The following is a 20,061-nucleotide window of genomic DNA, read 5'->3' on the forward strand; positions in this document are numbered from 1 at the left end:
CGTGCATGAACAACTAGGCATTTTCTAAATTCACAGGGAAAAGTAAGGGCTAAGAATAACTCAGATTATTTTGAAACACAGAACTAAAGAAGGGGAACATTGAGTTTTGATATCAAGATTAATAGTAAAGTAATAGTAATTAAAACCAGATGGTATGATTGACCCATGAATGGATGAACAAAATGTGGTATATACGTAAAATAGAATACTGTTCAGCTTTAAAAAGGAAGAAAATTCTGACACATGCTACAACATGGATGAATTTTGAGGACATTATGCTAAGTGAAATAAGCCAGACACAAATGAACAAATGTTACATAATTCCATTTGTATGAGGTACCTAAGTTAGTTAAATTTGTAGAGAAGTTAAATAGAATGGTGACTGCCGGGGCTAAGCAAAGGAAATAGTCCAGTGTTGTTGTTTACTGTGTACAGCGTTTCAGTTTGGGGTGATGAAAACATTTTGGAGATGAATAGTGGCGAGGGTTGCACACAATGTCAATGTACTTAATATCACTGATTGTATACACTCAAAAACAGTTAAAATTATAAATTTTATGTCATTATATTTTAGCACAGTTTATTTAAAAAGATGATATAGGTGCAAGAATGAACAACTACATCAATCGGGGGACAAAATGAACACAGAAACAGAACTGTGGGAACTTGGTATATGATAGAAGAGACATTAAAATGAGTGAGGAAAAGGCCGGCCTATCCCATAAACAGTGCTGGACAACTGGCTATCTATATGGGAAAAGGTATACTTAGGTCCCTAGATCACATCACACACAAATGGACACATTGACTGCCACACAGAAGAAACAGAAACTTTTCCTTGGGGCCGCAGTGTTTTATTACAAAAATAGAATAAAAACTTCCAGTGTAATTTAAAGGTAAACATAAATAGAAAAATGAAATTTATTGACTTCTACTCATTTAATCCATGTTTTTAGAATTAAATTGTCAATATTAATTGTAACAATAAGAACATCGACAAGTAAGATTTTATATATGCTTCACGTGGCCCATGGGTCAAAACTAGAGTGAGTTAAATACAACTCTCATGGCAGTTAATGTGTTAAAGTACAGTTGAATGGCACTATCTAAGTATGAAGGCCAAACTTTAAAGCATTCAGAAAAATATATATAAAGATATCTGTCTGATTATCAGTGGAAGAGGTCTCCTGAGCAAGATATGGAAAGCTATATTAGCTTCCTACGGCTGCTGGAGCAACGTGTCTCAAACTAGATGGCTTTCAACAACAGAAGGTTCTTTCAGTTCTGGAGCCCAGAAGTCAGAAATTAAGGTGTCAGCAGGGCCATGCTTCCTCTGAGACCCTGGGTAGAATCAGTCCTTCCTGTTTCTTCCTAGCTTCTGATGATGCCATCAATTTTTTGTGTTACTTTGCTTGCAGAGGCAACACTCCGGTGCCTGCATCTGTTGTCACCAGTGTTCTCCCTGCGTGTCTCTGCAGTCAAATTTCCCTTTTCTTATATGGACATCAGTCATATTGTATTAAGGGCCTACCCTATTCCACTATAACTACATCTTAACTAATTACATTCACAATGACTCCATTTTCAAATAAGGTTACATTCTGAGGTACTGGAGAGTAGGACTTTAGCATATCTTTTCTGGGGATATAATTCAACCCGTAACCAAAGCACTAACCATAAAGAAAAGGATTGATACATTTGATCATATTAAATGAAAGTGAGCGACTTATTTCTTCTGTAAAATGTGTCAGATAAAATATATCATGAAAAAAGATAAGTCCTTTCCCCCATTTTTAGTAATCTTGGCAATATAAAACAAATGGGAACACTAAAACAAAACTGACATACATCAGCATAATGTCATTTTATTGAAAAATAATGCATACTTCAAAATTTTAGTATAAAAATGGATTCTCTTTCCCATCCCCAAGCTATATGTTATCAAAAATGTCCATCTTTTTCTTCGAGTTTTGAATCTTGGATTAAAAGGTCTTCTCCACTTTGAACTTTTAAAATTCTCTGATGTTATTTTGCTGTAAGGGGTAAGGTAGGAAATACTCCTCTATGTTTTCCATATGGTTAAGTATTCACTCATTCGGTCAGTCAGTTATCCACATATTTACAAATATATTTTGTGTGGGTAGCCATACATAGTACCACGCTAGTACCCACACATAGTGTCCCCACAAAATACATTTGGATACTGTTCTAAGTACTGGGGATACAGGTATAAACAAGATTAAATGTTCCCTGATATCACAATGCTTATACAGTTAGCCCTCTGTGTCTTTGGGTACCACATTCACAGATTCAACCAACGATGGATCAAAAATACTTGGAAAAAAATTAAAAATAACAATACAAAAATGAAAAATATAAAACAATTATTTGCATAGCATTTACATTATCTTTGGTATTATAAGTAACATAGGGATGATTTAAAGTATATGAGAAGATGTGTATATATTAGGTGCAAATACTACACCATTTATATAACGGACTTGAGCATCTGTGGATTTTGGTAGGAAGAGGGGGTCCTGGAACCAGTTCCTTGTGGATACAAAGAGATGACTGTATTCTAGTGAGAGGAGAGAAGCTTTCAAAAACAGGATAACAAATAGATCAGTTTGGTGATTTTGATCGGTGTTATGGAAACAATAAAGTAAGAGGGGTCGGAAGTGCCAAGCATCTGTAGTATGTTGTAAATTTAAATTAGCCCTTTTGAAAAAGAGCTATTGGCCAGGTGTGGTGGCTCACGCCTGTAATCCTAGCACTCTGGGAGGCCGAGGCAGGAGGATCCCTTGAGGTCAGGAGTTCAAGACCAGCCTGAGCAACAGTGAGACCCCATCTCTACTAAAAAAAAAAAAAAAAAAAAAAAAAAAAATTACCCTGGTGTGGTGGCACATTCCTGTAGTCCCAGCTACTTGGGAGGCTTGAGCCCAAGAGTTTGAGGTTTCTGTGAGCTAGGCTGATGCCATGGCACTCTAGCCAGGGCAACAGAGCGAGACTCTTCTCAAAAACATAAAACGAGAAAACCCATAACTTTAAAAAAAAAAAGAAAAAGAGCTATTTCATCAGAACATACTTAAATGAAAGTCTGAGCATTCAACCAAAGACTATAAATTATGCTGTGTTTAGCAATAGCAATTTGAGCAGATTAGACAAATGCTCCAATTAATTTTTTTCCTAACTGGTTAATTTAAATGGTGAAATGAAATATTTTGTGTCATGATTTTGGAAGATAAAAGTAATTAATGTTCTTCAGGCAGGATCACAATAAATGATGCAATCTTAGGCAGTTACACAGATACTCAGTATACCAGATGTTGACATTTGACAGCACAGGGGTGGGGGTGGGGAGTTATCTGGCTCTTTGCTGCTGATTTGCCTGTGTTTGTCATTTCTACTTTCCCGTTTCTTCTCCTGTTCACACGAGACCAAATTCCCTGATTTCTGCTGCTCCATTCAGGTTGCCTTTTTTGGGTCAGATTTGTTGGAACATCTTCACAGCATCCTGAAAAAGGGTCACTTTGAAGTTATTGCTTTTTCTTTGCAGATCACTTAGCCAACTAAAAAGGCCCCGAAAAAACTGGCTTCTTGGTCCATGTCTATCAACTTCTCGTTAGTCACGGAAACAAAAATTCGGTCATTTTCCTTAAGCTCAAATATTCCCCCTTGATAGATGGAATAGAGTCCATACTCTGAATCTTTAGACCAACAACTATTTCTAGCACTTTTCATCAGCAGTATAGGGTCAGGATAACTGGTGTATTTGTAAATATATTGTACCATTTGTTTGTTTTTCTTTCTGTTCTCTTCTGAAATTGTTCCCACAATTTCCTCAGTTTCCTGAAATCGAAAGTATGTCTGGGAATAGATGTAATAAAACCCTGTTTGGTGGATAATCAGCTCTCCATTCCTCAAGTGCAAATTGTTCAGGAATGAAAGTCCTTTCCTCGATGACTCCCAGGAGTTTATTTTCTGGCCCAGAGCCTTTTCATTCTTGGGACCTGAAAGAAGATTAGAGAAAAAGAGGGTTAACACAAGGGAGTTTGTAGCAAAGCAAGGAGTTTCCTAGCAGTCGTGGCTCGCAATCTTTACTCCTGGATAGAACTTCTGTGCTGAACCCCTTCCTCCCACCCTGTGCTGGTGAACTCAGATGGATAATCTAGAAGGAAGCCAAAAGAAATGTAACTATTTCCACTTCCATAAGCCTAGAGTTCAGGACTTCTTGCCATTCCTTTGGGACTCTTTGGGTCCCTCGTTGGTCTTTCACAGCTCTCCATAGTCAAAGGTACCATCTAAACAGAAGGCATCTGTAGTCCAAAATAAGAGAGGCACAAGGTTTGGCAAACGAGCCCAGGTTTAAAGATCCTCAGATCCCTGAATCTTTAACACCTAAAGATTTTAAATGAAAATGGCCCCTACCAAAATATGATATTCCTTTAACTTTGGGTTCATCTCCATGACTGGTGCAAAATTTAGCTTTTCAAGAGCTTAAACCAACTATCATGTTTGTTGGCAAATAGCAAACAGTAACATTATAATAATTATCTCACTGGCAGGCATTTAAAAATGTCAATTTATAAAACCTGAGTTTTATAAATACCAGGAATATCAGGAAGGCATCTGCCCAGAAAACAAAACAAACAAATGAAACCCCAAAAAACAACCTTTTAAATCTATTAATTTATATCTGAAATTTTTTTAACTTGAGATAAAACCTCTCATCATAATAAAGGTGACTTTATTGAGTACTTACAATAGACTAGACATTTTGCATGTGCTACTGTTAGTCTTCACCATTTTATGAATTAAGAATTACCTCTACTTTGCATATGAAGAACCTTAAGCTTGACTGGGTTAAATAATTTGCTGAGAACACATATCTAGGTGAGGAGCAGCTGAGATTCCAACCTAGGTATTTACACCATAAGACCCATGCACAGTATTACAGCACTATATTGATACTTGTTCTACCTAGATAAAAATTAGACTGCACATATTTTGTTAAACTATATAAAACTGACATTTATGTCACTGAAAAGCTGACAATCTCCTTTGATTCAGCTTAGTATAAATGCCACTGGGAGTGCCTAGTGATTGATTCATAGTGAAAGTTAATGGTTTAGAACCTTTGAAGAGAACAAAGATTTGATGGAAGTGCAAAGAAGGAAAGTACAAAGTGATGGAAGAAGTAATCATAAAAGAGAGAGAGAGAAAAATTACTTTAAAGAAGAAGAAAGCAAAACCAGGAGGCTGAGGACCTTGAAGATAAAGTTCTCTCGCTTTATAACTTTCCTGAGGCCAGTTCTGCCATGGCAGCCATTGAGCTATTCGTCTGTAATCTTGCTTCTGAAAACAATCTGAGACCTGATTATTACTGAACACTTTGTAGGTAGTCATATAAACATTTCAGGTAAAAGTTAAATCAGGACAATTTTTCCATTGTGTTCCTGTAAACCACTTATTTGTTATTTCTCTTACGTGGAAGAGGGAACGAGTTGCTTCTTCGTCTGGTCCCGGTTATGTGAGCTGCTACCCTCGGAGAACTGCTGTCTCTTACTACGGAAGGAAAAAATTGTTGCCTTTCTAAAAGAGAAATGACAAACAATCATCAGCATTTGTCAAACTAGCTCTCAAGTACATAGCTGTTCACAGCTGTTGTCAATAAGGCATTGTAAGCATACTGGGCTTCCAGAATTGATTCTATGGGTTTTTATTAAAAATAGCCTGCATTTTAGTATGATAATCAATCTACTTCAGCTTATGTTTAATTTGAAAAGTACTTTAGATGGGAAGAATAAGCAATAAGGCCCAAGTAGAACATAACAAAGTGAAACTTCTGGCCTCTTTCCCCTAAATAAATAAATAAAGAACTGTAGACTTATAATAATCCTCAGTGAGTTAAAGTGAGCAAATAACCATATATTGGCAAATTTCCACTTGAGTTATATGTAGAAACAATTTGAGTGGTACCAATTTTCTTTTCCTCTTTGCCGGCTGCTACTGATTCTAAAGGAGTAGCAATAATAACTGCCCGTACATGCTGCAAACTGGTATCCAACAGTCATCCTGCAAGCCCCTCCCACCCTAAAAGAGGGATAGGAATACATGCTGGCCATGATATTCAGCATATGAGCATATAAATTTCTGATTCACTGGATCATAATAAACAGAGATAACATTTATTGACCACCATCCAACATACTTTGGGGCAAGTCTAAAAAACAATTCAAATTCAACAAACTACTCTCTTTAAAAAATCAGCTTAAAATTCCCAACTGTGCTTATATTGGTTGTTAAGATAAATTATATTCTTTCATCAAACAAATATTGCCAGGAACAAGGCACTACACTGCCTCCTACAGGGCTACAAAGATTAATCGTTGATTCTACTGACTGAGCCCACAAAGGTCGTACAGGCTTCTGTGGAAGATATGAATTAGAAAGTGAACATTTATCTATGAGAAATGGAAATAAACGGTGATGGGTGTTCAGAGGAGGGAAAGATTCCTATTTATTGGAGAGCTGAGGTCAGGGAGGGTTTGTGGAGGAGATGGTGCTGAGGCTCTATCATTCCCTTGTTCCAACAAACCAAGGTGCCCATCATATTTGTACCAGGCAGTCTTCTAGAGATAAGGAGAAAGAATTATAAACAAGCAAATACAAGAAAGTGTTTGAGGTACAAGGATAAATGTCTGAACACGATGAGGGTGGGCAGGCCTGGGGCCTGCAGGCATGGGAGAAAGGCATTCCCAGAGAGCTGGAGCAGAGGCCCAAGGCAAGATGCACAAAGCATTCCTGGACACGGGCCTGGGAGGAGTTCAGTTTCAGCTTCAGGCTTGAATGAGGAGCCGAACTATAAGATCTAATGTTAGGCTGTGAGGGACTTTACAGGTCCTGGGGAGACTCTGAAAGGTTTTTTTCAGGTAAGCTGAGAGATACGTGTTGTGCTTTAGCCAACCTACGTCACAGGAAGGTTTGATGGATGGGAGTGAGAGGGCTGCAGGCTGGCAGGAGAGTTATCAGACTATCATAGTTGATCAGGACTGAGAATATGGGGCTTTCATCTAGGCTGGTAGCAAAGGAAACCAAAAGGAGATGATAAAATTCCATAGGGGAGGAATGAATGGGAAATGAGAATCTCTTCTATCTATCTGGTACTTGTTGCTACTTATTCAGGACAAGTGGGCGTTTATATGATACCAAAGACCAAACATGGCTTGGATACGAATAGTCAATTACATATTAGTCTCAGAATGCTCAGCATTCACAGTTTATGTGTCCATTTACCTTTAACATTCACTGTTAAATAATTCATAAGGCTTTGCCTGCCCCTAACCCTTAACATTGCTTTTAAATATTCAGTAACTGAATCCAATTATAAATATCCTGAATTTGAGGTCATTGCAAGAATATGAATGGGAAAACTTAGATTTGCAAGCAAATTTTGAAGAGAGGAAATTTCCTACTGGCTATAGCAAACAACTCCCAGAAAAGAAACTTGCAAATATTTATATTTGGATGTCATGAATACACCTTGGTATATAAAGTAGTACATGATTTCTCCACCTTGTTGGAATGAATAAAAAGGAATATTATTCTTCCACCACTGAAAATAGTACATACATCTACTGTAGACATGAATCTGCTATGCCTCATCAGAACGGGTGGAATGTTCCACATTCCGACTACTGATTTTACCTTTGGGGAAATGAATGCTTTAGACCCCAGAACCAGATCTTGTCCTTCATATTTAAGAAAGTACAAAGTATAAAAGATAAGGAAAAATGGGGGTTGTAAAGTGATGAGGAAGTTTATTGTATTGGAAAAGGATAGCTGAAAAGTAGGAAGACATCGTGAGCAACACGCATTAAAAAACTTGTTTCTTTTCTGCCAGCCTGGAGTGCCCCAGGAGTGTGAGTCTCTGGTGTCTGTATTCAGGCTGCCATGGCCATCAGCATGGGAAGATGAGGCTATGGTGAGCCAAATGTGAAGACGTAGCAAATTTAATTCAGTCATTTCATTTACTTATTCATTCCAAAGATACATATTAAAAATTTTCTGGGTAGAGAGAGGTGGTGGTGACACAACATTGTGAATGCACTAATTATACTAAACTGGGCACTTTAAAGTGATTCATGGTATATTATGTGAATTTTACCTCAACAACAAAAACACACACACACATACACATAGAGACTGAAGGTGGCGTGGGTAAGGGCCTGGGGTGTTGGGAGGAAACAGAATGTACTAGGCTTGAGGCATAGGGTTAGATGCTGGATATAGAGGGTGAAAGAAAGAGACATGTTTTTTGTCCTTGTGGATCTTTAGTAGGGAAGCAGGCAGCACATGGCTAAAAAATACATACATAAGTAATGGGAAATGAACAAGGCAAGTGTGCTAGAAACAGCAGACAATAGGGTGCAGGGGAACTTACTCAGAGAGGTGCCCAGAAAAAGGCTCTCTGAAGAGGTGATGCTTAGGTGGACCGTGAAGGCTGAGCAGGCACTAGCCAGAGGGCAGAGGAAGCCAGCCTGGGCAACAGTACTGGAGGATGGGGGTCAAGAGAAGTCTGATGACCAGGAATGGGAAGGTGCTGTGGCTTGGAGACCACAGGCTGGGGATTGTGGGTGGATGGAAAGACCACTGAGAAAGGGTCAATGGAGCAAGGGGCATTTGTGTAAAGCAAGGCTTAGAGCCTGGTGCTGGTCAGAAGGAAAGAAGATGGGTAACTTTGGTTCATTTATAACATATCAGAAAGTAAAAGATAAATAAGCGAAAAAATTGAAGCGAAAGGAAAATTCTTGTGGGAAAAATAAGATTAAGTTGAAATAAAGTTCTGACTACAGATGGGGAACAAATTTGGTTCTGAGCTTTCTAGCTGCCAATGTAAAGAGGGAAATAGAATCCACAAGTGGCTTGTCAGAGAGGGAATGTGTGGATGGGAGCAGAGAGAAGGAGAATGGAGTGCCTCTTTATCCTATCATGAACTGACAGCAGAGAGTTTAAATAACAACAACAAAAAAATACTACCTTGAGTTGTAGGAATGGTTTCCTCATAGGTTTTCAAAATCATCTGCAAATAGTATCGAATAAAGCTTGTTAATTTCCCTAAAAATGTAAACTGACTGTATAATGCCTATGGCTCTTCTTGCTGATACCTGACAGGAAATTTCTACATACAATATCAATCAAGGAAGCTTTAAGTTGGTCAAGCACATGGTTCATAGGGGTGTGGTGATCACGGGATGGTCCTCTGCTCCGGGCAGGTTTCCGTTCCTTGAAAGGCCGCACCCACAGCAGCACAGAAGCCAGGCACCATCTGCCACATTAGGTCAGCCTGACATTCCCAGGCGTCCATGTGGCTATGGATATGGCAGTCTTGCCACAGCACTTTCTGCGTTGGGAGCGTGTGTGCGCACGTGTGTGTGCATGTGTGTGTGTGTGTGCTCTGTGGAAGAGGGGGGCAGACCCAAGCCCCACGATGCAAGGCACACTTCCCCTCTCGCATGATGCCTACAGACATACGCGGCCCGTCAGGTATGACCTGGCAACACCGTGTCAGTCTCTCATTTCTGAGAATGTGGCTGAGTCATTCTCAATATAAAGATATTTTACCAAGTTCCCATATCTATGCTAAATATCTGGCAAAACCCCCTCTTGGTACTAACCAATGGGGAAAACCAGTATGAAAAGTGAGCCTTTCCATTGAACAGGCAGATCACGACTGGGCTCATTTCCAGCTTTGGAAACCCCTGTATTCAGCTCTGTCTCTCCTGCCGCCTTTGCCCAGCACTGCCCTCCTTTCCCAACACTGCCAGAAACAGGCCACCTCCATACTGCCACCCAACACCAGAAGCTCTTGGCTTCTCTCTCTTCCCTAAGCCCTGACCCCAGATAATGGGGGACTGATTGTAGTTAGTTCTGTGTCGCTGGAGTGGGGGAGAAGAGGTGAGAGGGGACCTCAGCATGCTCTCTCTCTCTCTTCTCTGTATGTGGCTCTCTTTCTCATTCTTGTTCTCTCTTTCTCTCATTCTGGAACAAAAAGGAAAGAAGGAAGAAGGAGAATTAAGAGGAGGGAGAGAAAGATAATTCCTACTGTGTGGGAGGCAGAATAAAAAAGTGACTACAAGCGCGGTCAAAGGACCTGGATTCAGATCTTTCAGTTACTAGCCTTCTGAGACTGCTCAGTCACTTAACTCATCTGAACTTCAATTTCTTCATCTATTTAAAAATGTATAGGCTGGGCAGAGTGACTCATACCTGTAATCCTCATACTTGAAGTCAGGAATTCGAGACCAGCCTGAGCAAGAGGGAGCCCTTGTCTCTAGAAAAATAGAAAAAATTAACCGGGTGTGGTGGCATGCACCTGTAGTCCCAGCTACTTGGGAGACTGAGAAAGGAGGATCGCTTGAGCCCAGGAGTTTGAGGTTGTTGTGAGCTGTGACAATATCACTGCACTCTAGCCTGGGCGACAGAGGGAGACTTTGTCTCAAAAAAAGAAAAAAAAAAAAAAAAATATATATATGAAGACAATACTGATTCCTTTCTCACAGAATTGTCATGACGATTAAATGAGGTTAATGTATGAAATGGGAATAGGATATTTACTGGAAATAATCTGTTCAACTGATATGCTTGAAAAAATGGAGAATTCTTTTCCCCACATTCTCTCCCACCTCCTCTGTGTTCTTCTTTCCATGCTAGTTAGCAGCAGGATGTGAGAATAGGAGGGAGAGGGAGAATAGCAGGAAAGAGATAAGTGAAATCTATCCTCACCACTCTTATCCCCCCACTCCCCGGCCTCAGCATCCAGCTCCCTCCTCAATATTCAGATTTCAACTCTAGTTTCGGAGTCACTCTCCTCTGCTGGGCCACTCCTCTCATTTCCCCCCTACCCCAGGGACTTTGGAGCTCTATTTCTCAGGTTCCTCAAGGCCCCTCCCTGTCCAGGCTTCTCCTGGTCCTCACCCACTGAACAGTCACTGTCATCTGGAGAGGTGTAGTCACAGCTGCTCAGACAGCTTGTGTTCAGTGGGCAGCCCAGCCTGGGCCCTGCTTCCAGGGTGGCCACAGAGCAGGTGTGCTTCTAGGACTCCCAGGTAGAACTCTGCTTTCGTTTCCCACAGACACAGTGTCACAGATGATGCCTGGCCTCTACTTTGAGGACAGCTCAGGGTTATAAACTGACTCCCTAACCACCAATGTGACACTGTTTCTCCAGAAACACTGATCCTGAGCACCAAGCAATGGACTTATAAACATGTCTACTACATATCCTCCTCCTTCCCTGGGAATTCCCCCAGCATGTTCTCAAACAATGATGTGTAAATGGTGCTTCATTGTTTACAGAGTATTTTTATAGCCATGTTCTCATCTGATGTTTTCATGTAGGCAAAGGGAAAATATTATTAATTAAATGCCATCTCAAAAAAAAGCAGCCCAAGAAAAGAAACTTGATTTTACCTAAGTCACATTGCTGAAAGTAAATTAGTTAACCACATTTAGTAAAATAAACTGTTAGCTAAACATAACGTTTCTGCTATAGATCCTGTTTAAGCAGCTTCCATAAATAGATACTTTTAAAATTTGTTATTGACTATGAATTAAGATGACATCATCTTCAATTTTTCAAAGTATCTGTTTCTTGCCTTTTCCTTTCCCCTTTCTTCAACTTTATATGCATATGAAAATAAATATATATTGAATTCCAGAAATCAGCCCTGTGGGAAAATTATAAAACATCACGGCCCGGCACAGTGGCTCATGCCTGTAATCTCAGCACTTTGAGAAGTCAAGGTGGGGGAAGCCAGGAGTTTAAAACAGCCTGGGCAACATAGTGAGACCCCATCTCTACAAAAAATTTTTTTAAAACATTAGCTGGACATGGTGGCACATGCATGTCATTCCAGGAGGCTGAGGCAGGAGGATAGATTGAGCCCAGGAGTTGGAGGCTGCAGTGAGCTATAGAGCTACTGCTCTTCAGCCTGGGCGACAGAGTGAGACTATGTCTCTAGGTTAAAAGAAAAAAAAAAAGATCACATCATTATTTTGGCCTCCTTTGTCTTCTGAATGAAAACAAAAATTACACACACCATTTATTACTGTATGACCTTGAACACATTTCCCTGTCTGTGCCTCAGTTTCTGTAATGTAATCCAAAAGCTTAGATTAGCTAAGGAGGCTGCCTGAGGTCAAGAAATGAAAGGAGACCAGGAGGCAGCCAGGGCCTGCTGTTTGGTGCCTGCTGTGCCAACTTTTCCTACTTCTATGAATTTGGGAAAAAATCACTTAAATACTCTGGGCCTCAGTTTCCTCATTTGCAAAATGTGCAGTCTAGAGGTCATGATCTTAAAGTTTTCTTCTCCTCTGGCCTCTGCCTGCTGGTGAGGTTACTTACCTTTCTAACAAGCTGGCGTAGTTGAAACCTGGCTTGCCAGCAGGGGCTGTTTATATTCTCTTCATCGTTGGGGTCCCCAGAACCGTCATCTTCCCTTAGGAAACAAGCAATGCCACTTTTGTAGTACTTGTCCTGCATCTGGGTTGAGATGGGATATAACACAACATTATGCACAGGTGCTTTTCCTTTTGCTCATCTGGAAGTTAAAACAGCAGGAACTGATGACAGATTCCGAGACGTTTTGGCACCTTGGATAAGAGCATGCTTGAAATAAAAATAAGCATGCTGTCCTTTGTCCTTTAAACAAAAGACTAAAAGTTAGCAGTTGGATATGATGGAAGGAACACAGGTGTGGGCCAGGCATTCTGGGTCACAGTGCCCGTCCCTGCCCATGTCTCTAAACAGCTGCGTGTCCCTTGACAAGTTGCTTCCCGTCTCCCATGTCTGTTCTTCCTTAGAGTTTTGAGCTGGTTCACTGTGGTAGTGTCTGAGGTCCCTGGCAGCTCTGCGAGGATGGGGATCCTATTCTGAAGCCAAAACCCACCTAGATACAAGGTAGGCAGTGGAGTCAGTGTAAATTCCAGGATTCTACTTTTTTCTTTCTTTCTTTTGTGAGATGTGCAGTGAAGGAAGGATTCTAAATAAAAATTAGTCAAACCTTTTGGGAAAAGGGAATATTCTGTTTCTTGATCTGGACTTTGGCTGGCTGAGTAGATTCTAGTTATTGACCTGAATTCCGCTTCTCTGAATGACAGAATTTGTACCATGTTGCCACCAGAAATCTGAATGATGTCTCATTAAATGTCCGTACTAGCTAGGGATTTATCTGCAGAGACTTTAAACAGCATTTGAAGGTTTGCTCCCTGTAAAAGTTTACAATAGTCAAATCATTGTCAATAGTCTTCGCCCATGTCAACAAGTCCTTGTTTGATGTTATAAATATATACACACACATCCCAAACCAGCCAGAACTCTTCAGGCTGACATCTTATTAATCAAGAAAAACAGGATGTCTGCACAAAGCCAGAAGGTTTTTTTCTTCCGTATCATCTAGGATTGAAGACATATTATTTCCCTTAAAAATATGAGTTGTCTTTATCTGGGGGAAACAAATGGGGAACTGACGATTTTTTTATCTATTCTTTGAATTTAGGGTACTGCAATGCTTGAGGGAGGAATCAAGTTTAATGAAGATCCACTCTTTCTTATGGAAAAATAATCTCATTTTAAATCAAAATAAGATAAATGTTTATGAGAGATCCCAGCCAGAGTCACCCACTACTGTCCACAGCCATGTAACCCTTGGGCATTTGGTCAAGGTCCTTCGAGTGCAAAAGTACAAACCTGAGTTAATGAATTCCTTACACACACCCTGACATAGAACATTCATTTACTTTAAAACAAATGCTTTTATTTTCTTTCTTCCTCTTTCACAGTACAAGAGAAAAACATTCTCCTAGTAGAAGTAGTTGGGGGTGAAGCTGAGGCCACCCGAGTCTAGATGTGCGTGGCAGTGGACCCAGGCACAGTTCTTGCCCCCGCCTGTCCGTGTGCTTTTACTGCAGACATCTAGCTGTATTCCAATTACTTGGAAGCTGAAAGGCAGCCAGTCACGTATGATTTAGAGATATGAGGACATAGCCAGTAAACTGTGGGGCAGGATTAAGCCTCAAGGCTGAAGGGTGGTTCCCAGAAGAGAAAGCTTTTCCTTGATCCTGTCTCTCCCAGCCAGTATAAGTTTGCTCCTGTCAGGCGTTGGTTTGCTTAAACTAAACAAGCAGGCTCACAAACCTCTGTAACTTGTTGGGGCAAAAAGGTATGTGTGACACAGAAGAGAGGGAGCAGTCTGCCTTCTGACTTCACAGCAGCTGGGAGCTGTCTCTGCAGGAAAGGGCTGAGAGCATGGGAGTCTAGCTAGAGGGACAGCTGCCTGGGGACAGTGGAGCTTGACAGGGGTGGAGGTGGCACTGGAGCAGCAGGGGCCAGCCCAGGTAAGTACCGAGTGCTGGCTGGTGCCTACGATAGATACTCTCTGGGGATTTTCCAGAAACACTCTCGGGAGGTGGGAGAGGGAGCCTTGAAAATTGAGTAAGGTCCTGGGTATATGTGGGTGGGAGATTGACAAGCTAATGTGTTAATAGCTCTATGATGACCTCAAAGTTAAGAAAGCTGGGATACATTGAGAATACACAGGCAACCTGGAAAGCATGGAAAAGTAAAGGACACTATGCCAAAAGTAAAAAAACCTCCAAAAACAAAGTAAGAAAACAAAACCAAAAACAAACACTAAAGCACCCATAACCCCACCTCACAGTTAACCTTTGGATGATCTCCCTGTTCACAGGGTTGACATCAGACTGTGTGTATGCAATTTGGTATGTGGCTGTTTTCTAATAAGACTACATAAACATGTCATGTTCTTTAAATCTGTGTGAAAATCATATATGGATAGCACAGATATTTTTATGACATTCATTGTAGAAAATTTGTAAAATATAGAGGATAAAAATTTATAAAATAAAAGGAGAAACAAAACCAAAAACAAACACTAAAGCACCCATAACCCCACCTCACAGTTAACCTTTGGATGATCTCCCTGTTCACAGGGTTGACATCAGACTGTGTGTATGCAATTTGGTATGTGGCTGTTTTCTAATAAGACTACATAAACATGTCATGTTCTTTAAATCTGTGTGAAAATCATATATGGATAGCACAGATATTTTTATGACATTCATTGTAGAAAATTTGTAAAATATAGAGGATAAAAATTTATAAAATAAAAGGAATAGAAGACACCCATAATCCTACTATCTAGAGATCTCAATTGCCGTTTTAGTGTTTCACTTTCCAGACATTTTTAGAAATAAATATTGATTTCTAAACAATAAAAACCCAGGAAGGAAGTTCCAGCACCTTTCATGCCCTCACACATTTCTCATATTATCATATTTGGTAGTTTCTTCTACAGACCTTGGCCAATGCTGGTGACCAGACACATGGCAGGTTGTGGGATGGAGCGGTTATTCCAAGAATGATTAATGGTGATTAATGTGCTATGTCTCTCCCCGCACCCCCATCCTTTCCACTTCAAAGCATGAGTTCCCTGCAGCACATCATAGGCTGGGGCTATTTATTCTCTAGCTAACCACGTCTGGGTGTTCGGGGCAGGAGCTGTGAGTGTGCGCTATTTTTATTTGCATGCCTCTGAGAGGAAGGACAGCTCTTGCACTGGTTGCCTGTTCTTCAGCTCCAGAAGCCCTCAGTTCTGAAAAGTGGATTTCCATGGTTAGTGCTCTTAGTGATGTTACAAATATGGCAGCTGTCTAGGCCAAGGCCAACCAGCCCTTGGCAGAGCTTGAGGTCAGCAGGGTGGACTCCCTTGCTGGTTCAGAGACTGCAGTATGGCAGCACTGACCCTCTTTGCTGCATAGACATCAGTCTCTGACAATCATTTTCTGCAAACCGCAAGTAGCATAAAGGATCACTTATGGACATATGTGAAGAGAGGTCACCTTCTCCTTTTGCCTCCCCACTTATGATGCCACAGTGATAGGCCATTCCCTTGTCAAAAAACTAACTCAGAAACACAGACTTCAGAGGCTCAGCCCATATTTACTGTTCATATTTGGTGGTCTACAGGCTTATTTGTGGAAGTCCAATCCAATGTTATGGAGCCTTCCTTAACGCCTACTCCCTACAATCCTAGCTTACTATATATAACTTTTGCAAACTTTTATCACCAAAATGGAAATTGTTTAGGAAATTAATATCTATGTCGAATAATTTTTTCCAAACTCTACACAGATACCCAAAGAAATTCAGATTTATTTTCTCTTGGGAAAATTTCTGATGAAGAAAGTGACACCTTCAAGACTTTTCAATAGTAATTAGAATGGCTACAATTTATCGAGCACCTACTTATTGCCTGGGTTCAAAATCAAGCTTTTTCTTTTACTACTTTTGTAATCTTGAACAAACCACTTAACTTCCCTGAGCCTTTGTTCAGCCATAAAATGAGGTAATTGTGCTTCCTTTTTAGAATTGTTATGAAAATGAAACAGGGCGATACTTTTCAAAGTTTCTGGTACATAGTAATTGCTCAATATCTGCTAATTCTCCTTCCTTTCTAGCACTGTCTTCTGCATGTCTGTACATGTATGTATACACATGTAAATATACAATTAAGAAAAATGTGTGCAAGAGGGAGATATTAAGCTTTATTTGAAATTTCCATTTTTATAGCAGAATTTAAAAAGGAACTTGATTACATATATCAACAACTACATGAGTCAGCTCAGTAAAGAACCAGTTAATTCAGTCTTAAAATGAGACCAATTTGTAATGTGTGCACATCGATGGAGCCACTGGTGTGTGGCAAAATGCCTTCCCTCTGTTTATGGTGCAAAGTGAACAAAGGTTAGGACATGCTGGCTCCCAATTGGTAAACATAGCAGTATTCCAGTCTCTCACACAGACTTAGAACTAAAGGCAAGATTATAGTTATGTGGATTTTTTTCCTTACAAAGATACAGGCTCTTCTAAATGTGCCCCACAATAAAGCTGACTTTACTGGTCATATAATGGTAGCCATAATTTTCATAATAACTTGCAAATGAAAGAAGAGTCTATTTCATTTGTTTCCAAAAGAAAAATTTCCAACTGATTGAGATAACCAAATTTACACTCCACAGGGTATACAAACAACATTTCCCTAACAGATAATTAACACTCTATGGCTTTTGCACAATTTACATTTTTCTGAGATGCTTAGCCTTGCATTTTCTAGTCACCTGACAGAGTTGCTGTTGCAGGATACACCGTGCATCAGGAGGGACAAATATGCAGGACTTATTACAGACACCTTGCTGTGGAGGGAAGAGGGTTTCCTAGCTGCCCACAGACCGGGTGCTAGCCCCAGCTCTGCCTCCAAAGCCTTGCCTTAGCTTGAGTAAGTCATTTATAGTTTCCTCATCTATAAAGTGGGGGGGAGGTATCCAAAACTCCTTCCAGTTTGTAATTCTCTACTACATAATATACAATTAGTAAAAATATACATTAGAAGTCAAAAATTGAGTTGGTTTATTTTCAGCAATTTTACATTCATAGTTCCAGAAATTTTTGTTGAGAAAATCATAAATTTAAATGGCACTAAGTTTTTTGTTTTTTTATTGTCAGACATACCTAGATTTATACCTGAACCATCCATGGGTGTAGAGTGCAGTTTTATTTTCAGTTATTTTATCATGAACAGTAAAATGCTGAGTCTAGCAGATAATTTCTTTGTTACAAATACTACCCATGACATGCCTGTGTCCAAGGAATAGGCAGAATGTCAGTCCTTTGCATGCTCTCTTATTTTCAACACAGGAACCACAGATCTTAAACCAAAACATTTCAGAGATCTGATTTACCTCCATCCCATGTTCAGTCTTAGAGGAAAGGGAAACTTGGTACTCCAAACCTTGGTTCTGATTTTTGTTCATATGCACATTATTCTACCTCCAAAACTTTTGAAAGTCTGACTTCTCTATGTGAAGGCTTTCTACCTAAAACTTTAATATATTTTTTAAAAGGGGGTGTGATAAATGCTGGCGTTGGTTGATAGCCCTAAAGTCCGAGGATAAGCAAACAGTCCCTAAAGGGCATTGCTGTCTATGCAGGGCGGGAGTCTCGATCTTCTCTGGCGTCTGTCCACTGGGATTAGCTACACCTGGCACACAATACCACGGTGCTCAGTGGTTTAGAGCCTGGCTTTGGGTTGAGCTCCAACTCTATCCTTGCTGCCTACATATTAGCAGTACTTACCCCATTTGTGAAGGGTGTTCATTCCTTCAACAAGTATTTAGTGAACAACAAGTATTAAGTATCGGTGGCCACTTGGGAGCCACAGGCTAGACCTCAGAGGTGTAATGGTGGGTGAAAGCAGACACACCTCCTGCCCTGATGCAGCTACCCTCACCCCAAAGTACTCACAAGTCAAGAATTATGAAGCATTTAGCAGAAAGCACTCATGAATGGTTGCAATTAATAGTATTATAAAATACACACACTTTTAAAAACAAACAAAAAAAGCCCTCAGGAGTTCTGTTGCCTGCATCTGCTAGTAACAGCACTTGGTTTACACAATCCTTAGTAAAGGTCCCAGTAATTACATGCATTAGCAGTTAGAGCCTCGTGACAGAGAAAGGGAGCATTTTCTTCCACAGTAAAGTCTTCAGAGAGGAGCAAGCTGAGAGGCAAAGGAGAGGCAGGTAACCTGACAGCGCCCGAGCCTCGGGACTGCGAGCACTGCACTGACCTGCTTCAGCTCGTTTGTGAAGTACACGTAAGTCACGGCCACACAGAGGGCCTGCAGGAGCACAGTGAAGATGAGGATGAGCACGCAGGTCTGCCCGGCGCTGGAACTCCCCAGGGCCTGCGTCACAGCCATTATGGTGGGCTCCGGCTGTCCCAGTTTAGCCAGGCAGCTGTTTACTGGAGCCCTTCTTAAGTCCTTTTGTTGTTCGCAGGAAAATGAAACCTAACCAACTCCAGGGCAGTCGCCAGGAAGTGCTACAGCTGCCTGGGGCCCAGCCCACAACATCTGTGTCTGTCCCTCCCCTATTTTTCCATTGCCAAACAGAGAGAGCTGCCATAGGCACAAGTCCCATTTGCTAAATCATGGGGGAATTGTTATGACTTGAAACTTCCAGACTTGGTTTTTCTCATGCTCTGTGAGAAAAACACTGTGAGGTGTGGGAGGAGGGCTGGGGTGGGAGTGGATGAAGGAAAGGAGAAATATTCTCTCAGAGCAATTGTCTTGCTGCATAACCCTGTTCTGAATGCCAGGATCTAAATATTGATCCCTTCTTTCTCTTTGCAAACCTTCTGACACAAATTCTAATCTCCTTCCCCCATCCCCACCACTTCCGAGGTAATATACCTGAGGGTCAGGCTGGAGAGGAAGGAAGTAGTTGGCACAGTCAGAAAGGCAAAGGAGAAAAACACATTAATGTTTTCCAAAATATTAACCCCGTCACAGCGTCTCATTTTTGCCATCCCTCTTTCACAGACTAGGAAAAGGAGGCTCACGGAAGTTAATTTGCTTTGCCCAGGATCACAGATTCAGGACCCAGCCGCAGATCTCCCAGCTGTTAGGTACCAATGTTGCCTTTAACTAGAGGGAAAACTGAAGCTGTTGCTGCCACTAGTGCCCTGGGAAGTTCTGTAAAGATTTTTAAAAATTTATTTTGTATATAAGGATTTAATTATAAGGGCTGTAATCTTCAAAGCGTTTGTAAATAACGGATAGATAATTTGTTTCACTTAAGAGGACTCACCTGGCCACAGTTTGCCATCTTTATTCTGGGAACTCAGTTGTCCCAATACCCATGAGATGTCTAGCCTGAACCAGCAGCGATTGAGTGGTCAATTGTGGGTGGATGGGCAGAAGTGCCCAAACACACATCCAGTTTTGTATCTAGTGTGATATGGAGGAGGAACAGTACATGATCTGAGAAATACAGTAAACTTTTTGCCACAATGTAATGTGGGTAAAATAGCTGAGGGTTAGAGGCATCTACGCAGAAGGAAACTGATGTGAATTTTAGTTGCTCTGCCATTTCATAGCTGTACAACCCTGACGAGGTCACTTACCTTTTGGTGCTTTAGCT

At 40.7% G+C, this 20,061-nt stretch overlaps 1 protein-coding gene across 1 annotated transcript; it reads right to left on the bottom strand.

Annotated features, from left to right (window-relative positions):
• Positions 1–2,934: 2,934 nt before the first annotated feature.
• On the bottom strand, positions 2,935–19,026 carry TNFSF10 (TNF superfamily member 10). Its single transcript, XM_045539675.1, has 5 exons — positions 18,708–19,026; positions 12,407–12,544; positions 9,040–9,082; positions 5,488–5,592; positions 2,935–4,010 (listed from the first exon to the last, which is right to left on the bottom strand). Exons 1-5 carry the CDS (start codon positions 18,837–18,839, stop codon positions 3,562–3,564), a joined length of 867 nt encoding a protein of 288 aa, XP_045395631.1. The 5' UTR covers positions 18,840–19,026; the 3' UTR covers positions 2,935–3,561.
• Positions 19,027–20,061: the final 1,035 nt, after the last annotated feature.

The sequence above is a fragment of the Lemur catta genome, chromosome 1 (assembly GCF_020740605.2).
Source record: "Lemur catta isolate mLemCat1 chromosome 1, mLemCat1.pri, whole genome shotgun sequence".
Lineage (NCBI taxonomy): Eukaryota > Metazoa > Chordata > Mammalia > Primates > Lemuridae > Lemur > Lemur catta.

What these genes read in the sequence shown, in the direction of transcription:
- TNFSF10 (XM_045539675.1), bottom strand. Translation starts at nt 18,839, where the DNA reads ATGGCTGTGACGCAGGCCCTGGGGAGTTCCAGCGCCGGGCAGACCTGC. An exon ending in TCACAAACGAGCTGAAGCAG is followed by an intron (nt 12,545 to 18,707) that starts GTCAGTGCAGTG and finishes ATCTCAACCCAG; the next exon opens with ATGCAGGACAAGTACTACAA. An exon ending in AACCATTCCTACAACTCAAG is followed by an intron (nt 5,593 to 9,039) that starts GTAGTATTTTTT and finishes TTTCTCTTTTAG; the next exon opens with AAAGGCAACAATTTTTTCCT.